The 13,623-nt window shown below is 35.9% G+C and overlaps 2 protein-coding genes across 2 annotated transcripts; both read right to left on the reverse strand.

Moving 5' to 3' along the window:
- Positions 1-1,115: 1,115 nt before the first annotated feature.
- Positions 1,116-2,969, reverse strand: LOC149783266 (uncharacterized). The gene has a single exon (XM_089933360.1). The coding sequence runs from the start codon at positions 2,967-2,969 to the stop codon at positions 1,116-1,118; it is 1,854 nt and encodes a 617-aa protein (XP_089789486.1).
- A 7,497-nt stretch (positions 2,970-10,466) lies between these two features.
- LOC149783267 (uncharacterized) lies at positions 10,467-13,623 on the reverse strand. The gene has a single exon (XM_089931497.1). The coding sequence runs from the start codon at positions 13,468-13,470 to the stop codon at positions 11,482-11,484; it is 1,989 nt and encodes a 662-aa protein (XP_089787623.1). The 5' UTR covers positions 13,471-13,623; the 3' UTR covers positions 10,467-11,481.

Raw genomic sequence — 13,623 nt, forward strand, 5'->3', positions numbered from 1 at the left:
TATTACGGAAAATTCGTTTCATTTATATAAAAAAATGGAATTATGGATATTTAACATGTGACTCGTATATGTTTATGGCAATGGTACACATAGAAAACAAGTTTTCGTCTTTAAACATATTCTACGTATATGATATTTCTGTTGGTTAACAAACATGGATAATATGCTTTTCATATATAAGAATAGAACAGATTTAATATATACGAAGTGAATACAAAGATATATTTAATGTGTGTGAATACTTGTCCCATGTATGCACACATATATAAATATACAGATATTTAGATAGGTATAGTAGACAATGGCAAGATGGTAATTATGAAAATACATGTCAACACGATACTCTAATAAGACCTATGATAATATCAAGCTAGATTCCATATTTCCTTTTCGTTGAAAGTAATTCAGGAAATCTCGAGGATGGCTTTGCGTCTAATATTTACCTGTGTCAAGGCCATGATACAGCAGAAAATCTTTCTTTAAAAAGTAATCACTTCGTACGTATACACAATAACTGATTACGATATTTTGTTTTCATTTCATAAATCAATCCCGAGCCTGTCAGTTAGCATATATTAACAAATATCCGTTATTCAGCTAGAAACCCATCTTAACATTTCTCATTCATTCATTTGCTAGCATGCATATGAAAGGAGAATGTTATTTTCTATATTTGGTACTTATTGCGTCACCCATTGCAAAACCCTTCATAAAAAGACGTATTACTTGCGTATAAAATAGTGAAGGATTTTTGATTCTGAATATTTTGCAAGAATAAAGTTGTCTGGATTCATTTTAAGATGCTGCAAAAATAATCTCTCTCTCTCTCACTCTCTCTCTTCATGCTTGTAAGAGTACCGCTGAATTTTTGTTCAATATTAAACAGCTGTTAACAAATACTCACATCGTACATTTGCAAAAAATAATATAATGATATAATGGTTGTATTTCTTCTTTGCTTTCATTCCATTAATTAACATGTCGTTTGCGAATATTTAATCATATCCATGATTTTTCCTGCAAATCCATATACTTCTGTCTATAAAAGTTTAAATGTTATTTATATCAGGTATTTTTACGTAATATGTTGCAAAATTATTTCGCAAAATGACACATTACTTGTGTATAAAGTAGTGAAGATCATTACATTCTGAATCATTTGTGAGAAAAAACTGGTCCCGATTCACACTGAAGGAAATTCTGCTGGGATTTCTAGGAACTCCAGAGGAAATCACCTGAAGGATAACGCCATCTGGTGACAGTTTATGGATGTTGTGAGACTCATATCCCACGACATATACATTGTTGTCTCTGTCGACTGATACACCAAGTGGATAGGTTAGGTCGTTAGCGGTGTAGACTAAATACTGGCATCCATCCATCAGGCCAAAACAGTACACAGCATGTCCGCCACTAACAGATATGTAGACACGTGACTTTGATGTATTCAGAGCAATGTAAGCCTCCGTTGTACTCGGACATTCGAATTCATGATGAAACTTCTCCTTACCATCTTTAGAGATAATGCTCCAGTAACACATGTTACTACTATCATACATGCTACCACAATGACCAGATACAACGACTTCCCTGTTGCTGACAGCAGCCACACCATTACATGGATACCTGGTTCTTACCTCTCCTGCGTCGTGAAAGTTGTGGTCTTTGATGGACAGAAATTTAACTATACCTTCCCAATCCATCGTCACGGCAACTTCATTATCGTCAGTTAGGCACATGTCCTGTGGCGCCATGTCCATTTCATCTAATGGCCAATCAGGCAAGTAATGCACTTTAATTAAACTGTATGATGGATCATATAGACAGCAAATACTTTCACTATAGTCAGCAATAACTATTTCTCCGCCTTGTAATTGAGCAACACCGGTAACACAACCACCTTGATGGTCAACATTTATAACTCTCGACAGCTCCACCATACGTTCTCGAAGTGGTATAATGTTGTGTTTACTTGACAGCATCTTGCTCTCCTCTTTGCATACAATCTGCATGAGCCCTTTTCCATCTTGTGAGAGTACAGCTTTAAAGTGACTATCCAATTCCAAAATTATTTTAATGGAATCGACTACTTCAAATGTCTCTCGAATCTGTTCACTGTAAGATGCAAGCTGTTTTATAGTCTTCCTGGTTACCAAAAACTTCTGTGTGTCTGTCCCAAGTCTGTTGGCCGCCTCTAGAAGAGCACGGGAGTGTCTAATGGCATTTATCAGTGATTGACATTGATGATTTTGTTCCTGTTTCCTGATCATCTCCTCTTTGTAAATTCTGTTTCCTTCGACTTTAACTGTTTTCTCCAAATCATCAAGTTTAGAATTTATTTTCTTTCTGATTTCGCATATCTGCGAGGTAAGGCAATTTACCTGTGACTCGAGAATGCCAGTGTTTTTCTCGTTCATCTCTGTGAATTCAGTAAGATAGCCCTCTAGCTCTATCAATTCTTCCATAATTTTCAGTGAATTCATTTCTTTCAGTAAATCCGTAAGATTTGCCTTTAGTTCTAGAACTTCCTTGCATTTTTTATGGAAAAGAAATGAGCATGTGCCACAACAGGCAGCCTCGTGAATCTTACAATAAAATTCGATTTCCTTATCCTGGTGTGCTGTACACCCAAATCCCTTTGCGAATCTCATGCGATATTGAGGGTTAACTTCAAGTTCTTCAACACTTACCATCTTGTGATTTCTGCTCATTTTCATTGTATGGTGTGCAAAGGAACAGTCATCACACATTGCCTCTTCACAAACGATGCATACGTTAGCCGCAAGGTTAGACGACTTTCGCGATGAACATATGTCACACAGTCGCTCAACTTTCTCTTTTGGTTCCACCACCATTGAAATGGGGCTTTTGGGGAATACAGAAGCCCATTCTCCGACGGGTTTATCTTTCTTTTCTGGTCTGGATATTGCACTACATATGGGACACAAAACCTCCTCAAATTTACCCATCGTAGCACTGGCTTTCTTTGTTATATAGTCCTGAAGACATTGTTCACAAAAAGAATGCAAACAGTGGAGCTGACGTGGGGATGTAAACACGTCAAGACAAATCGGGCAACCATGGTTGTCGTTAGATGAAACATTCCCGGTTGAAGTAGCCATTGTAAACTGTGGCTATATTAAACACTTTCAATCAGCTGTCTACGTTACAATCAGTCGTACATATACTATCGTCCTAAATTGCACCTGCCTACGTGTATTATCGTCAGGGTTGAAATTAACCTACATAAAATGGAACACGGACGGACAATGTACAAATTGAACCGGATTACCTAGTAACCGATCCAGATTCTAGCGTAGAGGCGACTATAACGTAAAAGAAAACTAGATAGAACTTGTGACTTAGTCAGTCGGCTTAATCAACGAATCATCTATCTGGCAGATTGTATGCTTGTATTCTGTTCTCTTTTTCTCTGCCCACAGCCGAGTTATATCCATCTATCTGAATTGATTAATAATTCTGGTCGGATAATTTATTAGGATCGATCTCTCTCTTTCTCTCTCGGGGAAGCTTCACTGATTAGTTTGTCTTACTCAGACCAGACCAAGACGACCTCCATGGTGTATCTTTGAGCAAAGTGTTTAACTCAGATTTAATTTTTTTTTTTATCTTTTAATGCTGATGTATCGCAATATACCAAATCATCACCAAACGTTTCCAGAATATTTTCGAGCTAAACAAGCGAGCAAACGATTTTGAATCAAGAAATATTATATTATCTCTGAAGCATTGTATTCACAGCTGATGTGTTTCATTATAATCTTTGTAATAACATTTGAACTTTATATCTAAATCTTAGATACCAGATTTTTATCCCATGTGCCGAGTTTTACTAAATTGTATTAAGACTTTTTGTTTCAATCTCAAATATAAACCATATAAGTATAAATATCACAAATATAAACCATATGAGTATAAATATCTCAAACATAAACCATATCATATAGGTATAAATATCTCAAACATAAACCATATAAGTATAAATATCACAAATATAAACAATAGAAGTATAAATATCTCAAACATAAACCATATAAGTATAAATATCACAAACATAAACCATATAAGTATAAATATCTCAAACATAAACCATATAAGTATAAATATCTCAAACATATAATCTATATAAGTATAAATATCTCAAACATAAACCATATAAGTATAAATATCTCAAACATAAACCATATAAGTATAAATATCTCAAACATAAACCATATAAGTATACATATCTCAAATATAAACCATATAAGTATAAATATCACAAATATAAACCATATAAGTATAAATATCTCAAACATAAACCATATAAGTATAAATATCACAAAAATAAACCATATAAGTATAAATATCTCAAACATAAACCATATAAGTATAAATATCTCAAATATAAACCATATAAGTATAAATATCACAAATATTAGCCATATAAGTATAAATATCTCAAACATATAAACTATATAAGTATAAATATCTCAAACATAAACCATATAAGCATAAATATCACAAACATAAACCATATAAGTATAAATATCTCAAACATAAACCATATAAGTATAAATATCACAAATATAAACCATACAAGTATAAATATCTCAAATATAAAATTTGACCTTGGACACCGAATGTTGAAAACATGTCAGATTTTGAGAAATATGAGCCTTCTTATCTAGTAATAGATATTCAGGGTTGAACATTTGCTAATCATAAGATAAATTAAAAAAAGTTCATACGCACTGAAGGCTGATATATCTATATATCTATCTATCTCTCTCTCTCTCTCTCTCTCTCTCTCTCTCTCTCTCTCTCTCTATATATATATATATATATATATATATATATATATATATATATATATATATATATATATATAGATAGATAGATAGATAAACCGACAGACAAATAGATACATAGATAGATAGATCGCACGACGGCCCTGAACACTGACTGCTACTGTACTATATGTCTAGCACGAACATGCTGCATGTGAATTAGGAGAAAATGACGATAACATATGCTAACGAACATACGCACTTCTGACGCTGAAAAACTGACGCCGTAAAACGTGACTCTTAATAATGATGGATCTTAACGCCATAAGTACTAATGAAGATACATGGCTTAGGGGATTGTAGGTTGGTACTGGAGTGGTACTTTACACTGATGTATGGATTTTATATTCACGGAGAGAGACTAGTCCATATTTATATCACAATGTAATATTTTTTAATCATAACGCTACTTGAATAATTACAAATATGTATGTTTCAAGCAATCTTTGAATACATCAGCTCTTGCATCATCTGTAGAGGCAGTGTATTTAAATTAATCCCTACCAACTTGAATCACTTGTACACCTAATTAAGAAGCCATACCATAGACTGTTATAAATTCAAATGCCATATTCGTGCAACACAACGTTTAATGGAGTAATTCAATTGGCAAGTGAGATTTAAGCACATGTAATTTAGGGACAGTTTGGATGCACAAAGTGATGCTACATTGACCTGATTAACATAAAATTAATTAAAAATACAGCACAGAAGTAATGCAAAAACAAGCTGCCGTGGATGACTAGCTCTACTTCCTAGCTCACTAATGGTATTCTGAGTCCAGATATAATGTGTTTAAGTCCTTTATAAGAAACGAAAAACAAGCCCGAAACACCTTATCTGCACAAATATAGAAATATTTAATTATTAACAACAGCATCTGAAAAAGTTTTGTTTTCCTTAAGTTCAGAAATTTGCCATGGTACAATTTACAAAACAATCCCTTGCTAACTTTACATGTGAAGAGTGGCGTCGTCTTAAATGTATGTCTCTACATGTTTTGAGAGCTAAATGTCTGTTTTGGTTTGACGGCACATAAGCAAAATCATGGCTATAAATTGCATATCAAAATTACTGTTCTAAAATTAATAAATGTAAAAATGTCGGACGACACTAATGATTATTCTCAGTCGAAACTCATTCTGTAAAATTTAAATTATATATATATATATATATATATATATATATATATATATATATATATATATATATATATATATATATATTCCTTTCTATTATTCTTATTGCATTATGTAGTCAGTATATGTCTGTCTATGCATATATGTTAATTAAATATATGTCTGTTCATCCGTCCCTTCCTGAGTCTATATTATATACTTGTACTTCCATACCCTACCCCTACCCCGACCATAAAGAGCTTAAAATGAATTTAACATTTATTTCGGTAGGTCCATTAAAATAGCACAGAAAGGCATATCAAAGTCAAGGGTTATCCCATCTCCCTCGGAGAAGTCAGTCCAAGAGCTAAATCAGAGAAACAAAGGCAACTGAAGAAGGCGGGTTTAGGCAGCAAAGCAAGAGCCTCAGGACCAATAAGCCAAGACGACTAAAAGTCTTTATTTCCCCTGGCGAAATGGCCTGTAACACCGCAGCTGCTTTGCAATTTTCTCACCTTGCCTTTTGAAGAAAATGTTTATCAATGACAGAACCGAAACAGATGTGCAGCTGCATTAAGAAAATTCCCCGTACTACATGTACATCGTGCGGAATTGAGTCATCTAATAAATTCAGTCCATCAGAAAAAGAACAGCATAATTTAGTTAGATCGACAGTAAGACGACAAAATCCCTCCATCCCAGTCCAACGAGAAAAGTTGTTTCTAGGCTCTGTCATTCACAATATGACCTTAAATTTCAAATTTCAGTAAATGGCTGAGCGCGTGATACTCCATCAAGTTCAAAGGTCGCTGGGCGGTGCTATGTGCACATGAATACAGATACTGTGTATTTATTGAACTACGGTTGTGTAGTTACTTTGGAATCCAACAGAAAGTTATTTGTATCTTTAATGTTCAGTCTTACGTTGAACAGCAAAAGGAATATATAATAATATTCTTATTGCTTGAGTCATATTACTTGCTGAGTGGAATGCTTTCTTTATCGCTAGGGCACCACCCATAAATATCAAACATATCCCAAATCTCAAATATATCATCGTAGACATTTTTCCATCCTGATTTCATAGCAATGTGTACCCTTGTATGTAAGCAAGAGCTTGGCCTGATTCCATATGTCTTCCTGAATGTATTGTAATGAAAGTCATACTTAAGGGGGTGGGGGAGGGGGTGGCGAGTGGCCGAGTGGTCTAAAGCGCTCTCCGTTACGGATCACTGCCATCTCACCTCTGACTGCGAGGGTTCGAGTCTCGAATTCGGCTAATGTGGGTATGTGAGAAAGCTTGCCAGTAGCTTCTCGAGGGTCGGTGGTTCTTTCCGGGGTTTTCCCTGGTTCTTCCTCCACCAATAATACTGGCCGCCATGTATGGCCTAGCGTGTGCTGAAAAATGGCGTTAAACCCTACAATAACAACAAAAACATACTTAAGGGACTTAGAGAACTAGATCACGACGAATTCAACGTAGAAAGGTTTATTTGATTTTGGATGAGAATTTTTACAATGGATGGCCATTAAATATGTTGCTCAAAATTCTTCATTCAGACGAAGGCGGCGACTTCACGTCGCACTTTATCATTGACTAATTCTGTACTGACTCTAAAACACTAAAACGCGTTTGTCACAGCCACTTGCTTAGCTGTGTTGAAATTAATACTACGAGGTACATTTTCATCAGCCTCAGTTCTTAGACTAGGCTGTATGTCTGTCTGTCTGTCTGTCTCTCTCTCTCTCACTGACATTTGTAGCGGATTAAATAGCGCATTTTATCAAGAATATGAAGGATAAGTTTTCAGACCCTGAAATTGCCGACACTAAGTATTTTCTTGAGCGCTGTATGATGCAGACTTAGCATTGTGTCGTCTACTATCATACTTTTTGGTGCGAGCGGATAATCAGCTATGAGCATTATGTAGCTCGGCTGTTTGTTCCAAATCTACCATGAGAAGGTATCTTACGTCATCATCGCAACGTGATAATTTTTCTCCTAAATTTCTGCCGACATCAGGGAATTATCGCCCACAATCAGCCTCTGCGGTAAGAACTAGCCATCTAAATTATTATCACCCAAATACCTACTGTACTTTGTTTTACGCGTTTCGTCTTATCTTGGCAGGTATTTATTTTTTACTGAAGCGTGTCGCTTTGTTATGACATGAATCACACCGCGGATTCCTTTACCAATAAAAGTTTGCATGTCGATATCAGTAAGCATCTCTATGCATTTCTGTTATTCTGAGTGAAGCGTCCAATTCTGCACTGGCAGGAATTATGCCAAGCAGGATCTAAGCTGAAATACCACATGCAGAGATCACGCGACGTTTCAAGCACATCTACCAGCAGCAGCACACATGATTTCAAATAGAAATCATGATCCTCACCAAGATTTTTTATCACCAAATTTGTCCCAAACAGCTAACGCCTGGGCGTAGTCTTTACCAGAAATATCTGCAGCATCTTACTTGCTATAGAAATCTTCTCTTGCTGACAGTGCGGTGTCATTAAATTTTTGCCACAACGTCGTGTAGTCGTATGGATAAATACTCTTGCGCATTATGAAACTAAGGTTGTCAACAGCAAATTATTCTGCATTATATTTAAATCCTTTTGCGTTCTTGATCAGCTACGTTAGTGAAGCATTCATGAACTACAAGATGTCAATAAAACGCAAATTGCCCAGAGAGAATGATAACTATTTCTCTAGGATTTTTTGTATCCACGTTATTTTCTTCTCGAACTTGCCACATAGGACATGCCCCTGATATTTTCGTGTCCAGGATTTCTCTGGATCGTAAAATATTTCTGACGGATGGTAGGGTATACTTTTAAAATTTATTTTGAGAGGGTAGTGTGATGTTATTTTTATATATATTTCGAAGGTGGGAAAATAAGGGTTTTGAGGCTGAAAAAGTAAAAAAATAAAACATTTTAGTGCACAGAGCATAGCTGCCTGCACAATTTTCCAGAAAACAATGGGGGGGGGGGGTAGGTTTAACAAGTCATTCAAATATAACTTGCATGCTATGTCAGCGTTCATGTTTACTTGTTTACTTTCATAGCCGAAACTACTGATTCGATGTTATCATTACGAAAAGTAATATGTAAAACTGCGTATTTTCCAAGGTACTGATATATATTTTTCATAGTGTTTGAAATCAAAACAATAACATTTTATTTATTGTGTATGCTATTTTGCTACACAACTAACGTTGAGTGCTCTTTTTTCTCATCCCACTGTCACAAAATAGGCACAATCTCCATCTGGCAATAGTGAAGCTTTTATCTTACCCTCCTGAAATATTTTTTCACCTGTCTGCAATTTTTTTAATTTAGTACAATGTAACTTGTGCCATTATTTAATATGCGTAAATGATTTTATACTTGATTGTATTAATTGTAGTCATAGTCCGACTGGTGTGTGTGTGTGTGTGTGTGTGTGTGTGTGTGTGATTTTGGATTTTTTAACGTAGCTTTAACAATTTGTCAGTCATATCGCTATGATGTCTGTCGTGTGGCAGTTTATAGTGATATCTAGCACTGGGGCATCATGCCGCAGACATGTAGCATGATGACCCATCCGGTCACTTTATCCTGACATCAGGCCGACCAGTCCTAAGACTAACCTCTTAATGCTGAATGCCTAGCGAGGCAGTGGTTAGTACCATTCTTATAATTCCTTGCCATGACTCGGCCGGGGTTTAAACTGCTACCTCCCGCATCCGAGGCGGACGCTCTAACCACTAGGTCACCGGAGCGGTCCGGACTAATCTAGTAATTTTAATTTATATATTTCGATAAGTTAATTCATTGTCCAGCAATCAAATTTGTAAATGCTGTAAGCAATAAATTAGTTTGTGTTGCAATAGTTTTGTTTTGAAATTGTGAAATATATCTTTGAGTCCATCTTTGGCAAGACTCCTCCGTCAAGATAGTGTAGCAATGCTCTTGTACCACTGTTCAAGAAGGTGAAAATAAAAATAAAAATAAAAATTCAGAAGGTAGAAACCTCCCCAACACAAACCTAATAAACACAGACAGTTGAGACAAAAACCGACATAATACACTGATCGGTTTCAGGTGAGATTTTTTTAAAGATAGAGGTTTACAGCAAATTTGAATGATATAAAAAATAGGATGACATTTTAACTTATTGCAAGCTTAATTCACCCTCTTTCAAGTTAATCAAGTGCAATAACTCAAGACATTATCCACCAGTTCTGCCCATATTTAAATGGAGATCTCCATAAAATTTCTTAATTTAAAACCCACGTTTTCAAATCTTATAGTGATGTCATGCCAGTAAATGTCAGAATTTTTAGGTGTAACGATTACCAGTGTTTGTGACATTTACTGGCATTTTACCAGTATTTATAAATCACCTACAAGTATACGATACACGCTGCACACATATTGCGTTTTCAAGCCATAAGACAAACTGATCATCACACAAACTACAATCTAATACATTTCAGCAAAGGCAAGATTCATACGAACATGGACGATTTATTTTTGTTTTAGAAAATAAAAAGACTTTGTGAGAGATGTTAAAAATGAAACAAGGCATTCAAAGTGTTTCAAGCTCGATATCCGTTACATTTTGTCGATTCACTCTGCTTACTCACCTAATCTGAACACACGGTATGTTGAAGTATTTATTTGCTCTCTTAGGCATAGCGTATTTGTAAATGTGAAGAAAACAAATATGTAAAACAAAAATAAAAGTACTCTTCTTCATCTGAGCTAAACTGAAGCTCAAATCTCAAATCCGAAACATTCAGAAACAGTTATGCAAAATGTAAAGTTATTGTTTTCTCAATTTTAAATTATTGGACATAAGCCCGTCTGTCTTGGGACACGTGCTCATTAAGTACGACATCGTATTTCTACACGTAGAACCATCATAAACTTGATTCATAACGATACTTTCGCGTAAAGGAAATATAAATTGTAAGCGAACAAAGATTGAAGCAGTATTTTAACACGTGAAGCAACCTCGGTTATGCCTGCTTATAAGTGTTTTGTTTGTTTTAATATTATGAAATGTATATTAACTATTCAATTCAGGAAGAAAATGCTAATTCTCTACATAGTTTTCAAAGAAATGTAAAACATGTAGAGTTGCTTAATGGAACACAAGTTAAATCAGCTTAAGCATACAGTACCAAATCAAGATTCCATAAATTTAGACACTTTTCTTTAATAATACTGTTATCTCTATGGTAACAGTTGAAAGAATTCAAGACAAATAGTTAGCCTCTATTTGCTTTACATATCAGCTGAAAGCGTTTTCCCTCTTAAAAGTATTAGGAAGTTTTTGAAAAACACTGAAAGAATTTGACTCCGCGTAGAAATGTTCACTATTACAACAAGGCAGATGACTGAAAACTTATCCTGTTTTATGTATACACGATGTAAACAGTTCCGTAAAATCTATCCCATACAAATGTTCTTTTATCCGAAAGAACGATTCTTATGTCCGTCGTCAAGAAAGATATTTATTATTTGTGCACCAATAATAAGAGAGTTCTTTTCTTATGACCTTGATTCGTGATCATGAACTGATCTTTGTTACGATTAAAGGAAATCCTGTTTGGATGTTCAGGAACCCCGGAAGTAATGACCTGGATTGTAATGCCATCTGGTGACATTTTATGGATGTTATTAGATGTATAACCCACGACATAGACATTGTTCTCCCTGTCTACTGCTATACCCAGTGGATACTTCAGATTATCAGAGGTATAAATAAAATACTGTCTTCCATCACTCAGACCAAAACAGTATACAGAGTGGCTGCCACCAACGGAAATGTAGACACGTGACTTGGAACTGTCAAGTGCGATATAAACCTGACCTGCTGAAAGACAGTCAAATTCATGGTGAAACTTCTTTTTCCCCTCTCTTGTAGTGCGGCTCCAGTAGCACCTGTTACTAGAAAACATGCTGTTACAGAGACCTGAAACAACGATCTCGTCTCTGCTGACAGCATCCACGCTGTAACATACAAATGGGGTTTTAATCGTCCCTGTTTCTATAATGGAACGGCCCCTGATGGACAAAAACTGGATTGTGTTCTGAAAAGGCATCGTAACGGCAAGTTCACAGTCGTCTACCAAACATACGTCATATGGCTTATCCATCAAGGTATAGCATGTGACGAAGTTAAAGAATGAATCATGCAAGCAGCATGTCTTGCTATTATAGTCTGCAAGTAGTGTGTCTCCCCCAGGTAACTGGATGATACCATGGTAGGCTGGATCTTTGCCACCGTGATCTTGAACATCAATAATTCTTGAAAATTCTACTGTACGTAACCTAAGAGGTCTGGCAATGCTGGTGCAATGCAGGTCCTCTGCCTCCTCTTTACATGCAATCGTAATCATACCTTTTATATCTTGTGAAAGTATCGCTGCCATATTACTATTGAGCTCCAGACTTATTTTGGTGCAATCTACTCTTTCAAACTCTTCCCGAATTTGATCATTGTAAGACTGAATCTGCTTCATTGATTTGCTGGTCACCAGAAACTTTTGTGTGTCAGTCCCATGCTGACTTACCATCCGTAGAAGAGCATGGGAATTTCTTATGGCATTTATCAATGACCGACATTGGTCATTTTGTTTTTGCTTTTTCATCATTTCCTCTTTGTAAATTTTTTGTCCTTCACTTTTGACCTTTTCCTGAATATCATCCAGCAAAGCGATAATTTTTTTTCTGATTTCCACGATCTTTGAAGCGATATTCTTCACATCTGTCTCCAGTATGCAAATGTTTGACTCATTTATCTCAATGAACGTTCTGAGATGATCCTGCAGCTGACTCATTCCTTCCATAATTTTTTGAGGATTCATTTCTTTCAGTAAATCGTTAAGATTTGTTTTGAGTTCTAGAACCTCATTACAGGTTTTGTGATGAAGAAATGAACACGTTCCACAACATGCAGCCTCGTGACTCTTGCAGTAAAATTCTATATCTTTATTATCGTGTTCTGGACAGCCTAATCCCGCTGCAAATTTTAAACGATTTTTTGGATCGTTCATGATTTCCTCCACGGTAACCATCGTATGGTTTCTACTAATTTTCATTTTTTGATGACATAGATAACAGTCATCACACATAAACTCTTCGCACCTAACACAAAATTTCGTTGCAGGTTTAGACGTGCGAGGGCAGATGTTGCATGTCGGCTCTACTTTCGCTTTCAATTCAGAGACCAATGAAATGGGACTCCGTGAGAATAAAGAAGCCCATTCTCCGACTGGTTTATCTTTCTTTGCAGGCCTTGCTACTTCTCTACATACCGGACACATAAACTCTTCGAATTCCTGACCTGTACGACTAGCCTTGTCTGCTATATAGTCCTGAAGACAGTGTTCACAGAAAGAATGTAAACATGGTAGCTGGCGGGGGCTGATATATACATCCAAACAGATAGGGCATTCCTGTCGTTCGTTAGTTGACTCACTGATTACAGCATCCATTGACATCCAAATATTCAGTTTTCACCAATAATTAAGCAACAATATGCCCTATGACAAAATCATACCGTTGTTATTAGCGTCAATGGCCATAATAATCCGGGCTGAAATGGATTTTTACAAAACAAAATGCCAGATACGGAAGACACGTCAATCTCGAAC

Source organism: Sinohyriopsis cumingii, chromosome 14, assembly GCF_028554795.1.
Source record: "Sinohyriopsis cumingii isolate HCF-2022 chromosome 14, ASM2855479v2, whole genome shotgun sequence".
NCBI classification, from domain to species: domain Eukaryota; kingdom Metazoa; phylum Mollusca; class Bivalvia; order Unionida; family Unionidae; genus Sinohyriopsis; species Sinohyriopsis cumingii.

Excerpts from the sequence above, each read along its gene's own strand:
- LOC149783266 (XM_089933360.1), bottom strand. The coding sequence starts at position 2,969 with ATGGGTAAATTTGAGGAGGTTTTGTGTCCCATATGTAGTGCAATATCC.
- LOC149783267 (XM_089931497.1), bottom strand. The coding sequence starts at position 13,470 with ATGTCAATGGATGCTGTAATCAGTGAGTCAACTAACGAACGACAGGAA.